Source organism: Onychomys torridus, chromosome 14, assembly GCF_903995425.1.
Source record: "Onychomys torridus chromosome 14, mOncTor1.1, whole genome shotgun sequence".
Taxonomy (NCBI): Eukaryota; Metazoa; Chordata; class Mammalia; order Rodentia; family Cricetidae; genus Onychomys; species Onychomys torridus.
In genome coordinates, this window is record NC_050456.1 from 9,709,418 (window position 1) to 9,727,690 (window position 18,273).

The 18,273-nt window shown below is 41.2% G+C and overlaps 1 protein-coding gene across 1 annotated transcript in view; it reads right to left on the reverse strand.

The window, feature by feature from the left end:
- Znf277 (zinc finger protein 277) overlaps positions 1-18,273 on the reverse strand; it is a 126,074-nt gene that overhangs the window by 15,048 nt on the left and 92,753 nt on the right. Inside the window, exon 5 of the mRNA XM_036206409.1 lies at positions 5,172-5,263. Coding sequence (XP_036062302.1) covers positions 5,172-5,263 — 92 coding nt within the window. The remainder of the gene's footprint in view (positions 1-5,171; positions 5,264-18,273) is intronic.

The following is an 18,273-nucleotide window of genomic DNA, read 5'->3' on the forward strand; positions in this document are numbered from 1 at the left end:
CTGGTGTGCATCTGAATGTAGAAGCAGGAAGCCTACCCTCAGTGGGCAGATGCTATTCTCTTGGTCTCTGTCTCCTGGGATTAAGACACTATTAATTTCTCTCTCTCAGACACTGGAACTCCAGGCTCTTTGGCCTTGGGACTCCAGCTTACATCAGTAGTCCCAGAACTCTCAGGCCTTAGGCCTTGAAATGAGTTACACTCTGAATTCTGGCTTTGGGCCCTGTGGATCTGCATGGAGTACTTCTGTCTCTAACTGTTAGATGGTACACTGTGCTTTATTTATTTATTCAATTGTTTACACAGTGTGAAGATGTGTCACTGTGATTGTTTTAAAAGAGTTGAATGGCCAATAGCTAGGCAGGAGAGAATAGGCAGGATTTCCAGGGACAGAGAGAACTCTGGGAAGAAAAGAGGCAGGGATTATGCCAGCGAGATGCAAGGGAGACACTGAAGAGGTCGGACATATGGTACAGAGTAGAGGTAACTTAGCCACGTGGCAGAATGTAGATTAAAAAGGTTAATTTAAGCTACAAGAGCTAGTGGGACAAGACTAAGCTAAGGTCCACGCTTTCATAATTAATCAGAGGTCTCCATGTTGATATTTGGGGGCTGCAGATCGAAAGATAGTCTGACAAGAAAGTTGGCTACAATTGTGGGAGTGCTCAGCCTCTACAACTGCATGAGGCTGTTCCATTAGTAATCTTCTCATGCATTCCCTTATCACACACACACTGGCTCTGTTCTGTGGAAAACCTCCATTAATACAACAGAGAAGAAAAGAGGCAACTGGTTCATAGCTAGATGGCCTTTTCTGTGACATGAGATCATGGACGATTACCCAGTACAGCATCAGACAGAGATTATGAACCCACTGTTAACAGATGTTACCTGCAAGGGTCATGATAACCCGGAAGCACAATTATCAGCTTCTAGATTAGCTTCTGCACAGAAAGAAACTTGATTTCTAAATTTAAATTTATTTTATTCACTGATTACCATATGGCATTTTGATAAATAGATATTGTATAGTCATATCTCCATCCCTGCTAATGTGATTCAACTTTTTAAGGAGTTAATAGCATTCTATGGCATATATGTATCACATGAAAATCTTAATTCCTACAACTTAAATAACAAGAGGCATATTATATAAAACAGGACTTTATCATAAATGAAGGTGAGAATTTTGGGGAATGTATCAGTATCAGAGTATGCATAGTTTATTTTATATACCTTACTTTATTCTTCCAAAGTGTCTTCTGGATTTTTTTAAAGCAAAGCAAACATCTCTCTATGATTAACTTTTTCTGTTCATGATATGGGGAGACGCATTTATTAATCTGTGTTTAACAAGCTGTGTTGTCTAACTGTCTAATGACATAACCTATAACTTCAACTAAAAATATTTGTTGAGTACTTTACAGTGCTGGTCAGACCCTCAGAGTTCTCCCAGGACATCCTACCCAAGGGTTACAGGGCAGAGCCCATGCTGTAGAAGATTCCAGCTAGAAAGAGACTGGGAACTTCTTATAGGAAATGGGGTGGGTAGATGAGTGGCAGTGGAATGGTGCACTGAGTCAGGAAACTTTCTGTACACCACACCCTCACTAGGGCAGGGCAGAGTCCTTAGGATCCAAGGAGAAGGGCCCAAACACAGCTATACATGCCTAGGACTTCTAGGATGAGATACCAGCTATTCCTAGATGGAGTCAGAAATGGCAGCTGGCTCAAGGGTGGGTAAGTTAGCAGCTTTTCCACTACTCCAATTATGGACCTAAGACCCCTGACTGTTAGGAATTGTACTGAGTGTCTCATGGGAGCACAGTCCTCCCTCATCTTCTCCAGATTAAAGTCCTCGAGTCTAAGGTCTAAAAATCAGGAGATGAGACCGAAACCAATTGCTGGTTCAGGGATTGTGTGAGATAAGAGGTATCCCAAGGGGTTGGGGATTTAGTTCAGTGGTAGAGCACTTGCCTAGCAAGTGTAAGGCCCTGGGTTCGATCCTCAGCTAAAAAAAGAAGAAGGAGGAGGAGGAGGAGGAGGAGGAGGAGGAGGAGGAGGAGGAGGAGGAGGAGGAGGAGGAGAGGAGGAGGAGGAGGAGGAGGAGGAGGAGGAGAGGAGGAGGAGGAGGAGGAGGAGGAGGAGGAGGAGGAGGAGAAGAAGAAGAAGAAGAAGAAGAAGAGGAGGAAGAAGAGGAGGAAGAGGAGGAAGAGGAGGTATCCTAAGTCACTGTGAACAGTGGCATCTGGAGTCTCAGAGTTGACTCAGAGGAGTTGGGATACCACTGTTCTTAGGACCAGTTTATAGGTTCCACTGGACCAAGCCCCATGCCATCTGACTCTAAGGTCTTTTCTAGGAGTAGCAGGCCTGAGTCAGATCTGCCCATGGTGTTTAGACTAACATACAAGCTTTGAAATGGACACATATCTAGTAGTTGGCTTCCCAGGGCTTCAGCCTTTGCTGTTCACCCTGAATGCTCTAGAGGCCTAGTCCTCCCGTACCTTTCTGGGGCCTGCCAGAAAGGCATCTAGATATTGAGAGTGAGGGCATGAAGGTGGGCACACAGTGTGAGTTCTACTATGAAGGCTCAGGAAATTCAAAGAGTTTCCTGCCTTGCCACCCTCCTATCACCCCAAAGTTTCCATGTCCACCTGGGACCTGGGAGAGGTTGAGTAGCTGCAGACATTCTGAAGAGATGTTATTATGGAGCTAACAGTCTCCATGTAATCCCAAGCTCTAGGCTGGTGATCAGGTTGATGCCCTTTTGGTTTTTATTGAGTTACCTAGAAATGGCCCAACTTGACCAGGAGTTCCTGGGGGTTCCACACTTGACATTCAAGCACTGAAAGGGCACTAGGTATAGGCAGAGCTATCAAGAAAGGGCTTGGCTCTCCTTTACCGTGATGGCTAATTTATGTGTCAGCTTGCCTGGTTAAGGAAAGGCCATGCAGCTAGTAAAGCATTATTTGTGGGTGTATTTGTGAGAATGTTTCTGGAAGGGACTGGTCCATACAGAAGAATACCAAATAAAGACAAGAACCCTGACCAGAGTGCTGAATAATGTTTTTGTACACTGGTTTAATAAAATACTGATTGGCCAGTAGCCAGGCAGGAAGTATAGGTGGGGCAAGCAGACTGAAGGAATGCTGGGAAGAGGAAGAGCAGAGACAGGAGTCACCAGCCAGACACAGAGGAAGCAAGATGACAAGGCAGAACTGAGAAAAGGTACCAAGCCACATGGCTAAACCCAGATAAGAATTATGGGTTAATTTAAGTGTAGTTAACTAAAGAGCTAGTCAGTAATAAGCCTGAGCTAATGGCCAAGCATTATAAATAATATTAAGCCTCTGTGTGATTATTTTATAAAAGGCTGCAGGACTGTGGGTGAGAGATTTGTCCCGAACTATGGGCCAGGTGGGACACAGGAAATCTTCCAACTACACCAGAGCAAGCAGGATAACCTATTAAGAACTTTGAGAATGAGATGGACATCTGTTTATCTTCTCCTGTCCTTAAGACCCTGAGATGTCACTATTGCTGGTCCTTGGGGTTCCCGAGCCTTCAGGTTGGGACTAAATTTGCCATTAATTCTCTCAGAACCCAAGATTGCAATAGGTGTATTTGTGGAGCTTTCAGCCTCCTCCTAATTGTATGAACCCAGACCCATAGTCATATTCTCTTATGTATGTTTTTGGTACCTAAGTGGTTTACTAGCTAATTCAAAGTTGGGTGATTCAACCTATGCCTAAGACAGGAATGCCAGGGCAGGCCAGGATGCACTGCACTCATTTTTCTAGCCACACCAGGGAGCTGGCGAGGGCAGGGGAGTCTCTGCTGGCTGGCTGAATATGGCACCATCTGCTTTATCTCCCAGATTTTGAGGTTCTTTAAGACCAGCCAAGATGATTCACTAAAATTGTTACTTTAAATTAGTTTCTCATCAATTAACTTTCATTTCCAGGAAATTACATGCAGAACAATTTTAACTAGTATTTCAACTTCTACCTTCTTTATAATGTTAATTTTATCATTAACCACACAGCTTTACTTCAAGATGCAATGGAGAAACTTCTGGTTTTCATGATTATTATATTTTTTCAATATTCTAAATGGTCCTTAAGGGCATGCAATAATTATGACTATATAATTAAAACATTCTAGATAGAATTGAAGTTTTACTTAAAATATTATTTCAAACATTTTTTTCTTCTCAATTTTTCCTCAGTATACTTTAGAAACAAAGTTTTCTGTCTCTTTCTCCTGTCTTATTTTCCTTCCTAGTTCACATCAGACATTATAAGATCATTTTTTACAGTTCTGTGGTTTGGACAAACGGGATTAGGTCAAGGCTGTGTGAGAGGCCCCCATGGAAAGATGGCATGAGCCCTGTGCAGCGGCTCGTCCCTGACAGCATTAAGGACAAAACAACTTAATTCCATCAAACTAGAATTCATAATAATTCAAAGTGTACTTCTTTAAGAAAGATGACCGGACTACTGCAGGAGCTGTACGCTTCTTCGCTGTACGCTTCTTCGCTGTACGCTTCTTCGCTGTACGCTTCTTCGCTGTACGCTTCTTCGCTGTACGCTTCTTCGCTGTACGCTTCTTCGCTGTGTCTTCACCAGCCTTCTCCATTTCCCTCTGCAGATCCTCTCTAACCTTTACACCAGCAGCCTCACAGCTGCTAGAGGGGCAGCATGGGAGTGGATGTCCCTAAAGAGTGTCACCACCAACCCCGCCTGATAGACGCTGCCCACGCTCTTATCCCAAAGTTCTCAGCTGACTTAGAACAAAATCTCACCACCTGAGCATTTGTCCCAAATAACCAATGACTTGTTTTTCTTTTAAATACTGCAGCTGCTTGAGGAAACTATCAATTGTGGCAAAGGCTATACCAGATAAAACACACCAGGCAATCTGGGGAGTGAGATATCATGAAGCCTTTTGAGAAGTTATGATATATCTGGGAGTTTTAGAAGACCAGACTCAAATCTAAGGCTGTATGAAGACCCAGAAAAGATCCAAGAAGACCACAAAATGGAGGCTAAGATGAGCTATGATTCAATGTAGGGTTGAGTTTTGCTCCAATCCAAGTAGAAAAATCCTTTAATAAATGTCCGAGATGACATATTGGCTCAAAGCATTGAAGAGAGTTGTAGAATGGAAAACCTGTTTCCGTGGAATTCCTCACTGCAAAACATGCACACACCATGGAAGCCCGTGTCATTTCGCTCTCGCTGCTGCTGATCCAGAATTTCTCTCTGTAAATTATAAAAAGATTTATGAGGTTACCTTCAATATCCTGAACGAGAGCCTAAGAGTACAAAGGTCACGTATGAAAGCTGCTCAGACTTCAAATCTCTTGTTCTTGTCTTGACACTGAACTCTAAGTCTCTATCAGTTCTCTCCAGGGAACTACAAACCTCACTCAAGAAGAGCAGGCCCCTGCTCAGCAGGAGGTGGCTAACACAAAATGAACTTGGGGTATTTTGAAAGTTATTATTTTTTTGTCTCACAATGCTTTGTATGGACATTTTTTTAAACCTTATAGATCTTTTGCTTACTTGTTATGGTTTATGATTTTGTTTTATGGGTTTTCTGTGTTTGTGAATGTGTATTTCTCAGCATCTGGATGTATTTTATGTGCTTTTTCTTTGACCCTCCCCCCATGTTTGTTTATTAGTTTTTTAGATGCTTGTTTATATTCTAATAAGAGAGAGAAAGCTTATGGATTGGGTGAGTGGGGAAGTGGGGAGGATCTGAGAGGAGTTGGGGGAGAGAAAACTGTAATCAGAATATATTGTATGAAAAAGAATCTGTTTTCAATAAAGAAAAAAAAAAGAAGAGCTAAGTATGTACACAGCAGTAGACCACTCCAGTAGGACAGGAATGAGTGAAACTCAGAGTTGGCCTTATCATCTTCCTGAACCTTCCTTTGGTCTGGGTCCATCTTTTCCAGAATACGCCAGGGTCTTTGATCTTATCCTCAAAATCTCCATTCAGTTTGTAATCAAGTTCTGATAATTTCCCCCACTATCTCCAATGCCATTTCCCCTAGTCCAGGTTTTATTAAATTATCATGAAATTACTATAAATAAGCATCAGAGTCACCATGACAGCAATCGTTCTCTCATTGACTTCCATCAAAGGGAGAAAGCCGTTTACTAAAAAGTGCTTTTATGTGCGATTACTGTGTTGCACAGCAACTGAAATTATTTTAAAATGTTCTGCTCTAATCAGGGTGGCCCTACACATTGTCTTTCTGGGAGGTGCATTTACACTTTTGATTTTTACTTTTACAAACCATTAGCTGTTATCAGATCCAGTGTGACTCTGATTTCTTACTTCAATACAACAGCACGTGGAAGGCCTGGGATGATCTGGATTGGAAATTTGAATTCCACCTATAGTCAATATTTTACTTTTCTCCATAAGATCTACTTTAAGGCACAAATAAAAATGCCATCTCTTGGTGGTGCATGCCTGTAATCTCAGCACTCAGGAGGCTGAGGCAGGAGGATCACAAGTTGGAGACCCACTGGGCTACCCAAAGAGGTTCAGACCAGCTTTGGCTATACAGTTCAGATTCATTCTCACAAACAAAATAAAACAAAACAACAACAAATCCAAACAGAAAACCAAAATATTAAAAGCACACAGAAAATATTGCCTCACATTACTGTTGACAAGATTAAATCAAAGAATTTAGCTGGGCATGATGGTGCTTGCCTTCAACCCTAGCACTCTTAGGGTAGAGACAGATGAATCTCTCTGAGTTTAAAGCCAGAGTAGTCTACATAGTGAATTCCAGGTCAGTCAGAAATACATAGTGAGAGGCTATCTCAAAATAAATAGATAAACAAACAAACAAATAAAGATCAGATAATTTATGTAAGTGTTTAAACTGTACATTCATCACTAAATGATGAATTTTAATGTTATTTAGATCACATCAGTTCTCATCATAATTCCCATCATCTCTGGTAACTGTTGCCTGTTTTACCTTCTGAAAGAAATGAAATCTTTGAAGTTTGAAAACAGTCATGATGTGTTCTTGCATTGTATTTACAGACTTCTCTCTACATTTTCTTCTAATATGGGACTCCAAACAGAACTTCACAGAAGTCATTTCATTCTACAAAAACTTAAAAGACTAGCATATGATGAGCTGGAATCTTGAATCTTTTTTTTTTTTTTTGAGCTGGGGATCGAACCCAGGGCCTTGCGCTTGCTAGGCGAGCACTCTACCACTGAGCTAAATCCCCAATCCCTGGAATCTTGAATCTTAAGGTATACCATATAATATATGTTTTTTAAGATTTATTTATTTACTATGTACACAGTGTTCTGTCTTCATGTATGCCTGCAGGCCAGAAGAGGGCCCCAGATCTCATTACAGATGGTTGTGAGCCACCATGTGGTTGCTAGAAATTGAACTCAGGACCTCTGGAGGAGCAGTCAGTGCTCTTAACTGCTGAGCCATCTCTCCAGCCCACCATATAGTATTTTTGGAAATAATCATCAAACATCTAGAAATATTCATCCGAGAAAACAAAACAAACCGAGAAGCCATCTTGGCAGCCGAGCTCTGTCACTTGGGTGAGTGAGCCTTTAGGGAGCCTTAGACTTCAGTGGCTGAGCTCCTGCTCCGCTTTAAGAAGCCATCTTAATGAAAATCAAGTCAGTAAGCTCTAGCTTCTGCCACAATGGGATAATGGACACTAAACCTACCCTTTCATGAGAAACTACAATAAAACCAATTTCTGTATATATTTTCTGTATTTTCAGGCATTGGATAACAGTCAAAGCTGTGATCTTTGAGAGAAAAAAATTAACACATTAGCCAGGCAGTGGTGGCGCACACCTTTAATCCCAGCACTTGGGAGGCAGAGCCAGGCAGATCTTTGAGTTCCAGGCCAGCCTGGTCTATGAGATCCAGGAAAAAGTGCAAAGCTACACAGAGAAACCCTGATTAAAAAAACAAACAAACAAACAAACAAAAACAACAACAACAAAAACAAACAAACAAAATTAACACATCAGTTATTTTCTGCTAGGGGATATTTTTTTTTCAGGATATTTTTAACAGGATAGCTGATTAGAAAAAAAAAGATCTCAGGATACTAAGGCAGATAGAACTTGGACAAACATTAAGAACTAATGATGTGGAGAAGGGGCCCAAGAGACACTTATTGGGATTCTTCTAATATCTGGCCCTTGAACTCCTGGGCTCAACTGATCATTCTTTTCCCTATAGATGAATGCTGCCATGCCTGGCTTTGCCCAAATTCTTTGCAATATCCTTCCTAAAAAGCTAGAGAGATGGCTCAGGGATTAAAGAGCTTATATTGTTTTTACAAAGGATCTGAATGAATTTTGTTCCATGAACCCAGGCACAGGGAGGCTCACAAACTTCTACAACTATAGCTCTAGGGGATCCAATGCCCTTGGCCTCCAAGAGCTCCCACATTCATGTGTGTGCACGTACACAAATAAAAAAACAAAACCACCAACCCTTCAAAAGACTCCCCATGCTCATGGATTGTCAGAATTATTATGGTAAGAACACCAAAAGCAATCTACAAATTCAATATAACCCCAATCAAAATTCCTATAATATTGTTAATAAAGCTAGAAAAAAATCTGAAAATTCATATGAAAGCATGAAAACTTCCAAACAGTTAAAGCAACCGTTAGCAGAAATAGCTGGAACCATCATAATACCTAATGTCAAATGACATTACAGTGCCATAGTAACAAAAATGATCTGATACTGGCACAAAAATAATCATGTAGTCCAATGGAATAGAATGGAGGACACAGAAATGAACTCACATATTTATAGCCACCTAATTTTTGACAAATCTGTCAAAAACATATATTGGAAAAACACACTTAACAAATGGTGTTGGGAAAACCAGACTTCTTCATGTAGAAGAATGAACTGTCTTTAACCACAACCATCAACTCAATATGGATCAGACCCAGCAACTCTGGAGCTGCTGGAGCAAATAGCACAGATGAGCACTTCTGAAAAGGACACCAACTATGCACAAAGTAACTGCAAGAACTGACAATCAGGACTGCTTGAAACATAAAAAGCTTCTGTTCAGCAAGGGAAAGGTCACCAGAGTAAAGAGAAAAATCTTGGCCAACTCTACATCAGAGGGGAATATAATATATAAAGAAATGCAGAAATTAAATACCAAACCTCTAAATCACCCAACCAATAATGAACTGAACAGATTTTTCTCAAAAGCAAGTAAAATAAAATAATCAATCAACAAATACTTGAAAAGTGTCCAACATATTTAGCCATTAGGGATATGTAAATTACATCCACTCTTGTTAGGGACCAAGATGTCAGGAACCAAACATGAACCATGGAAAGTACTAGCTAGACCAAAGAACAAGTCATAAGTCCCTTCCCAGAGCAGTAACCAGAGGCCTCCAAAGATAAGAGAACATCCCACAGTCAGGTGCCATGACAACCAAACGTAAAGAGCATTCCAGGGTCAGGTAGCCTAGCAACAGAATAAACTGCCCCTGACCAGTGACCTTAGCCGACATCTCGCAGTTGCACTATCTGCCTCACACGTCTTGCACCCCTTCCATGTTCTACATGCCCCTTTTCCCTTTCCCTCCTTCCTGCCCCTTCCCCTCTTATGCTATACAAGCCATGTGGAGGAAAATAAAGTTTGGCGGCTTGATCAGAATACTGTCTTGCTGTCTGTCTTTTCGTGTCGCCCTTCCCTTTCATTCTCTCCCACAGGTGGGTCACCCTCGTTGAAACCCCGCTGGCCGGGGCGCACTCTGACATTCTGTCTCCTCCCGAACATGGGACCTACCATCAAGAACACAAATGATAACAAACAATGGTGAGGGTACACTTCTGGTGGGATGTACGCTTGCTTGCCTGCATGGGAACAAATATGGAAGATTCCTAAAAGCTTCAAAATGGAGTTACTATATGACTCAGGTGTATCGGCCTGGTTATTCACCCAAAGCCAACTGACACTAAGATCCCTGGACATCTATGTTTGTTGATACATTGTTTACAACAGTCAGGACATGAGGACTGCCTGGCTGTCTATCAAAAGAAGGGATCTAGAAAACATGGTGCATAGACACAAAGGAATTTTATTCAGCTATAAAGAGACATGAAATTATGAAACTAGAGATCATTATGTTAAGTAAAATAGATAAGATTTGGGGAAACAAGTACTGAATTATTGCCCCATATGTGGAAGTCCAATTTAGACTGTGTGTGTGTGTGTGTGTGTGTGTGTGTGTGTGTGTGTGTGTGTTGGTTTGAAAGAAATTGCCCCACATAGGGAGTGGCATTATTAGAAGGTGTGGCTTTGTCGGAGGAAGTGTGTCACTGTGGGAGTGGCCTTTGAGATCTCCTCTGCTCAAGTTACACCCAGCACACAGTTTACTTCCTGTTGTTTGTGGATCAAGATCTAGAACTCTTAGCTCCTTCTCCAGGACCATGTCTGCCTGCACACTGTCATGTCCTACCATGATGATAACAGACTAAACCTCTGAAACTGTAAACCAACCCAATTAAATGTTTCCTTTATAAGACTTGCAATGGTCAGCTGGGTGGTAGTGGTGGCACACATCTTTAATCACAGAACTTGGGAGGCAGAGGCAGGCAGATCTCTGTGAGTTCAAGGCCAGCCTGTCAACAGAGTGAGTTCTAGGACAGTCAAAGATACACAGAGAAATCCTGCCTCAACAAAACAAAACAAATAAACAAAAAAGAGTTCAGACAGAGATCTAGAGAGGCAGAGAAGCACTAATATTTTCCTACAAAGCACCCATACAAGCATCACTGAAAAGAATCAGATGGGAGGATTTCTCAACAGTTGGAGGTTTAGAGGACACTAACACAATAGGAGTAACAAAATACACAAAACAATTATGCCTTACTCTTGATGTAATTAGAAAAGGAAGTACTCTACACAAATTCATTTTCTAGGTCATTGGAATTTAAGTCTGGTATGCAATGGCTTAATTGTGCACAGGATGGTTTTGGAGATGGCTTTCCATGCTTTTCTCTGTGTTCCAAATACAAGAGGCAATTTGACTTGCTTACAATGCAGAATTCTGGCTAGAAACAATTACTATTATACTGTAATGTAACACAAATTTATTTGACTTTTAGGATCTTCTTGCCTCTACAAATGATGAAGCTGTTGGGTTTACGTTATTTGCATTTACTCTCTTCTACAGCCATCTATGTTCACCTAGTCACAGAGCTTCTTTTCACTGTTAGTGGGTTTACTTCTGCATCCAACACCCAGCTACATCTGATTTCCACTTATTCTAATTTGTTAGACACTTGGCTTATTGTCTGAGCCTGGAACTAAACTACTGGAGTTTCAAAAATGAGCTGAAGAAACAGAGGCCATCAAATACTAAGAACATAACTAAGTCAAATATGTTGGCATCCAAGAATGAGCAACACCTACTGTCTGCCTTTGTGGGGATATGATAGTTACTGCTTTGCCGGTAGCCACGGGTGGGGGTGGGTGGTGGGTGGGTGGGGGGGGGGGGTGTAGCAGGTGGCAATTGAGGTTCAAGGTGTCAGTCCATCAGGAGGAAACTCTCTCATGGATCAATCTTATTTAGGCAAGGACATGAGATGACAGACTCTGAAATGTCTTCTGGAGTGCTCTCACATGTTATTGCTACAATCTTTTCTCTGGTATCCTTTATGATGTATAAGGATGTGGGGAGTCACCTACTGCCTATATTATAGTGTGTTTATCTCCTGAAAACATGCAGATCTACTTGCATTTTTATCTGTGGATTGTCAAGAAGATGATTCTTCCTTAAGATGTATAATTTTGATCAATAAAAATGAATACAAGGATATGCTACACGGTCAGGGCCCATGAGTTTCCCCCAGTTGCAGTAGCACCCACGCTAACACCACCCATTCACCACGTCCAAGCATCACAGCGAGACAAAGACAGAGACAAAAAGACAGCGGTTCATTCATGTCAGCAGAATGCCATTTAGTGAAGGAGGGAAGAAACCGTAAATACAGGTTTACAGCACAATGGGAGAACCCCTGGAGGGCAGAATTTCGATACTGATGTTTCTTACATTTAAGCTGTTAAGGCCCAAACACAGGACACACAAACAAGGAACTTCCCTTAAGCATTCAGGAGGGTGGAGACCGGCAGGGAATCAGCATAGGGAGGACATCAAGGTCAAGGTCAGTAAGCAAGGCGGCAGCTACTCAAATTGGGGAGCCAAGGCCCTATACCCCCTAAGGAACTGCTTCTGATCACACCTCAAATTAAAGATTACTGGGAGCCAGAATAGCTCAAATCCTCTCACCTTGATGCTGAGAATTGCAGTCACAGGTTTTTTGTGCACCACGGTCTTAATAATGGTCTTTAAGATAAACATTCCCAGAAGATCAATCTTTACTTCACAAGGACATACTGAACTGTCTGGCTAGGCCATAAATACAAAATAGACCAATTACTCCTAGCTGGCAAATGATTAATTCCTTGCACCAATTCCTGACTTCAATTTGTGAATATAATTCTTATTAGTCAGGGCTATAGAAAATAATTTAACCCTACAGCCCCAAAATAGGGTTACGGGTATTTCTTGATATTCAGGAGTTACACACAGAGCAGAAAGTACATTTTGAGATTTAAAGTGTCATGGAAAGTGCTGGCTGAGCTGATACTAAAAGATATATGGTACCTGAGCCTGAACTAGAGAATCTATGACACCCCTAGCATCTTTTTTCCAAAACCCAGCACTCACCAGGCAACTCTGAAATCTAGAAGAATTGGGATTTTACGACTTCTAATTACAAAGTGTTAGTTCAAAATGTTTACATAGTAATGGGTTAGTTTGATTTGCTTTTCCCTTGCCTGGGACATGGGGTTTTTTTTGTTTTTGTTTTTGTTTTTGTTTTTTTTTTTTTTTATCTATATTCACTTGAGAAATGGTATGTGACCTTTTGCCTGAAAGTTAACTGGGATATATAAGCTGTAAAAAGACATGAAAGGTGAGCAGCATGAGAGACAACATGAGAGAGAATGGCATGATGAGAACAACATGTGAGAATAGAGAGAATCCATCAGGAAAATTCGTGAGCATCCTCATTTTCCCTAACCCCTCAGACAGAAGAGTCCTAGTTTACACCAAGGTAGTGGATTCCTCTCAAACCCTGTGCTGGCCTGGAGGCAGGCTCTCCTAGCCAGCATTACTACCTCCTGCTGAGAAGGCCTTCTCTCTTATGGGTTCTCTGAGATTTCCATCTGCTGAGGTTATTAAGTACCAGAGAGATGATTTTGCCAGAGAAATAAACTCTGTATGCTTATTTAAAATATGATCATCTGATGCAGGGACAATGGGAGGGAGGGAGACAGACAGAGGGATGGAAGGAGGGAGGAAGAGGTTGTAAAAATATATCTAGTGTGCCACATCAGAAGTGAAACCATGAAAACTTGTATGTAATAAACCCCAAGGAGCATATGATAGGCTCCCAGTTTTCTTTTTCTTTCTTTCTGTTTTTATTTTTGAGGTGGGTGGGTGGGGGTTGAGACGGGGTTTCTCTGTGTAGCCCTGGCTGTCCTGGAACTCTCTCTGTAGAGCGGGTTTGTCTCACAATCAGAGATTGGCCTGCCTCTGCCTCCTGGGTGCTGGAATTTAAGTCATTGCCACCACAGCCCAGCTGGCTTCTAGTTTTCTCCTGAATAAAATGCATAATTTTTAGTACTGCTCCATAACACTTGATTCTAATTGAAGATCTTCAAAGTTTCCTATTATGTTGTTTCTTCATGTAACTGTTACAGGTAAAGCAAGAAAACAATTTGTATAGCATTGCAACTAGCAGGTATCAAGGACTCATTTTGATTTCTTTAACCAGCCAAAGGCCTGGGAAACAGCTTCATCTTTTGCCCAGTGGGAGTTTTCTGCCCTCTGCCTGAACCCCTCAAACCTTAGTCCAAATGCTACCTCTCTGAGTGGAACGGAAAGCCAACAGTGACTCAGGAGTTCTGCATTCTTTCAACTCTCCAACTAACAAGTGCACCAGGAGACACTGGACACACTCCTTCCTAAGGCCCAGTTTCTGCTGATGTCTAATTTCCCATGAAAACATCTTGCCAAAAATTAAAGTTGCTATCCGAGACCATCGTGTGGCACTTCCTTTTGCCAGTTAAATTGGCCAGGCACATACACTGCTTCTTCAGGAAGCTGTACTAACCATCAATACTAATGGAAAATGAGCTGCAACTATATACACACTACAAATTTGCATGCTCTGCTGAAGATCAAATTGGCTTCTCAAAGGATTAATGCCCTGTGGATCCCTTACTGAAATAGGGCTCCTATTTACTGTGGATAGTTTGTGTGTAAAAGGATGTTCTCAGAACAATCCCACACCTGCGGGAAGGTGTCTACACTGTGATTGTGCAGAGCTAGAACACTTCAGTGATAATGCTTGCCAAACACACACAAGGTCTTGGGTTCCATTTCTAGCATCATGATGTGAAGATCCCAGGAAAACTCAGAACTTGTGTTTACAGATTCACAAGGTTGATTGATTAGAACTCCTGTGATTGTAGCAGCCTGGGACATTGCAGGCCTTAGTCAAATGGTTTCGTGCTATTTTTAGGCCTCACAAGAGCCATTTATTGCCTACTTCTGTGTCTGATCTAATGCCGCTGTGACTACCAGGTAAGACCTTTTGGGATATATTAACAGACTCCTAGCTGCCATCAACCCCAAAGCTAAGAATGCTGCCAGACAGCACCTGACACTGTCGGAAGACAGAGCTTCCCCGGCTTTGCTGCAGCCCGTCTGCCAGTTTGCTCTAATGTACTTGAAAACTGCCTCGACTGAGGACTTTCTTTCATTCCACAACTACAAAATGCTCACGAGACTATCTGCACACGGAATGTCTGTGTTCCAGGGCCACAGTCACTCAGATTTGACTCTTTAATGATCTATGTTTGTTCCCTTTGAGGAGAGTTGTGTTTGGTGCAGAGAACGTGTAGTGAGGAACTCACAGTAAGCTGGTAATTGTCTCAAGAGAAGAACCTACTGCATAGGAAACCATTCTGAGAAAAGGAATGGGTTGTTGGTTATGATTTTTAAAGTCCGAAAGTTTCTTTTTTGTTCTCTTCAAACATATAATAGATAATTTATGCAGTCTAAAGAGATACACAGATAATTTTACATTGCTTCAGGGATAGGTATTGCTTAAAATTACCAGTTTAATTTTGACTATAACATACATAATTTTAATAAGTATGAATCTTAAATGCATAAGAATACACTCCTAAGATGGCTTTTTGAGCAAAACGGGGGGTATAAGTCAAGATGAGGAAATGAAGTGGAGTGGTAGCTATCAATTCTAATCATTAAGCAAGACAAATGTACTTTCACAGCAAAGTTACTTATTTTTCATTTTTTTTTCAAATTTGTTTTACTTTTTTAAGTTATTAAAGTGAGTTGGGACTGTAGGTTAGTGACAGAGTGCTTTCCTAGTATCTATAAAGCCCTGGGTTCGATCCCAGCACTAGATAAAAAGCCTTGTATCAAGGTTTGTCTGCATCTTCTCTACAAGGCTTTACTCTTGGGAGTGCTAATTCTTTTGGTCAAATAGTAGCTAATATGTAAAATAAAACATATGAATATTTAAATCACAATGCTGTTTTGTCTATAACAGTTTTATCTATTGTCATCAATTTAGTAAATTAAGAAGACATGGAGATATGCCACGCTGTATGAGCTAGTAGGTGGGAATCTATTTACTAGAAGCAGCTTTCCCTTAACTTAGTTACTATTTTACCTCATCTCCCAGTTTTTATAACAAAATTGCTCTTTTCAACAGAGAACTGAGAAGAACAGTACAGTGAAATGCCTATCCCTAATGTCTGTCAGCTGTGACCACTTGCCACCTGTCCTCCCCCAATTCCACACACAAATTACATCCTTATGCATTTCTTATTTTCTTAGCTGAATTATTTAGAAATAACTAGCAGATATCACGGCACTTACCTTGTATATGATTCAAAGTGCTTTCTGTTAAAAGTAAGGTCATCCTCCTAATCACAACCATGACACTATCATTATTACTCCTAAGAAAATACAGAAACTAAGTAGCAGCTATGTAACAGGTAGATGTCTTCAATTGTCCCAATAATTTATTTGAATATTCTTCACTAAATCTAGACCACCCTAGGTTGTAGATAACCTGCCTCAAATCTGAAACCACAAACTAATTCAACAGTGACTCGGTTCTGTTATATGGAAAAGTGAAAATTTCTGAAGTCAATAACATTAGAGTAAATAGATGGCGGCCAGGAAAGCCTCGATACTGTAGATATCTCGAAATGTTTTTTTTTTTTTTTTTTTTATCAGACAAGCTCATGAAGGGCTGAACTGTTCTCATTCAGCCATGCAGACCCAGTGTGCATCTACATAGAGTACGAATGTCTGTTGAGTGGAGTTGGCCTCAGCTTGCTCAGATCCTTTAGTGAGAAAGAGTCAAGGTAGAAGAGACCTGTGGTCTCTGTGCCCTAACATCTGCACTCTTATTGCTGTTTACTCTGAATGCAAAACAATCAAGTCAAACCAACCCCACCCTAAGCCCACAAGGACTGAAACCAAACAACGCAAACCCAAACTAAGCTTTAACCTCTTTGCTTCTTCCATAACTTACATGCAGCCTGGTGCTGACCCGGCACACTGGTCAGCCTGAGCTGCCCAGAAACAGCCTGGGCTACTTGGGCTATCAAGAAAGTACATCCCTCCCCCCATTTCTTTTCTTCTCATTCTTCACATTTCTCTTTGTACATCTTAGCAGCTAGCATATGTTTAGAGTCATTTATGAACAAAAAGATAAAGATGTGCAAATCAAAGCTCATTAGCTTTGTGGTTCTATTTTTCTAAGAAATTTCGTGCTGGGCTATAAATTAGGTTTTATTTGTGGGATTTCAGAGAAGAGAGATGGAGTGAATGTCACAGATGTTAAATGTTTGAGTTTCTCAAAGCAGTTAGTATAATGAGATGGAGTTTTCATTATAAAATTGGCTTGCATGGGAACCATAGTGGTAAGAATACAAGGTCAGCTTATGCATCAGGCAATGAGTCACAGTAACAAGCTGTACGTTTGTCTCACAGGGACAGAGCAGCCAAAGGGTCAGTGCAGAGTCTTTCATCTTATTCATAAGCAGGACGCATAGGAAAGCCCAACAAAGCTGCAGGTGCAGTGTCACAGGGGAGTGACAGAGAGGTAGAAAAGGAAAATGGGAACTTGGCTGAAAAGGTTAGGAATAAAAACAGTAAGTGTAGGAGAGAAGCATTTGGAAAACATTTTAGCAGAAAAACAAAAAACAAAAACCAACAACCCTAATGTTTAAAATGATGAATCTAAAAGAAATAGCTATATTAACAAAACAAACTCAAAACAAGGACAGTCCAGAAGAGTCTGCTAGGATGTCTTGGTCAGGGAACCCTAGGCAATTCTCTAGTAGAGACCATCTTTCCAGCACAATTATGGCAGTGGTCTCAGGGCCTACAGGTCAGCAACAGAACTTCCTGTTCCTCTAGCTTGCCATTCCCAGAGCCATGGATCGTCTCTGAGCTGTTTGGTCCTTTAATGCCTACAGCTATTCTAATAAGTGTTGGGCAGCTGATGTAAGACAAGGAAGCACAGTTGTGAGAAAAACAGATGAAAAAGTAGATAAATGGGCATATCCACTGAAAATAAAAATGAAAAGAACGTACCACCTCCCTCATAGGTGAGCCACATTTGGTTCTCAGCTTTCTTAGAAAAGGAAAACAGACCAGGTAGGGGGTTTGTACAGTGGAGAATTTGATTGGTCATTGTCTCTGTTCTTGGGAGGTAATTTATAAACACTTTGAATTTTCCCAGACTGTGTTACTCTGTTACTAGGTGGACCCCCTTATTATAGTTGATTACTTATGCTATACAGATAACTCAGGATGATGGTCAGCTAAGCAAAACACCAGCCAGGTGATTTTAGTAGGTTAGGCTCTGAGCCACATGATCCCTGGGTGTGGTTATTTAATCAACCATTGAAGATGTCTCAGTAAAAGCTTGGAAACCAATCCTGGAGGAAGATTTCCTGGTCAGAGACAGCCAGTATTGACACACACAGATGTGCTGGGAGGAGGGTACTACCTCTCAAGGGATAGTGAGAGCTCTGAACAGGGACTCTCCTAGCCTTGCCCTTGGAGTCTGCTTGGCCTGTTCTGCTTT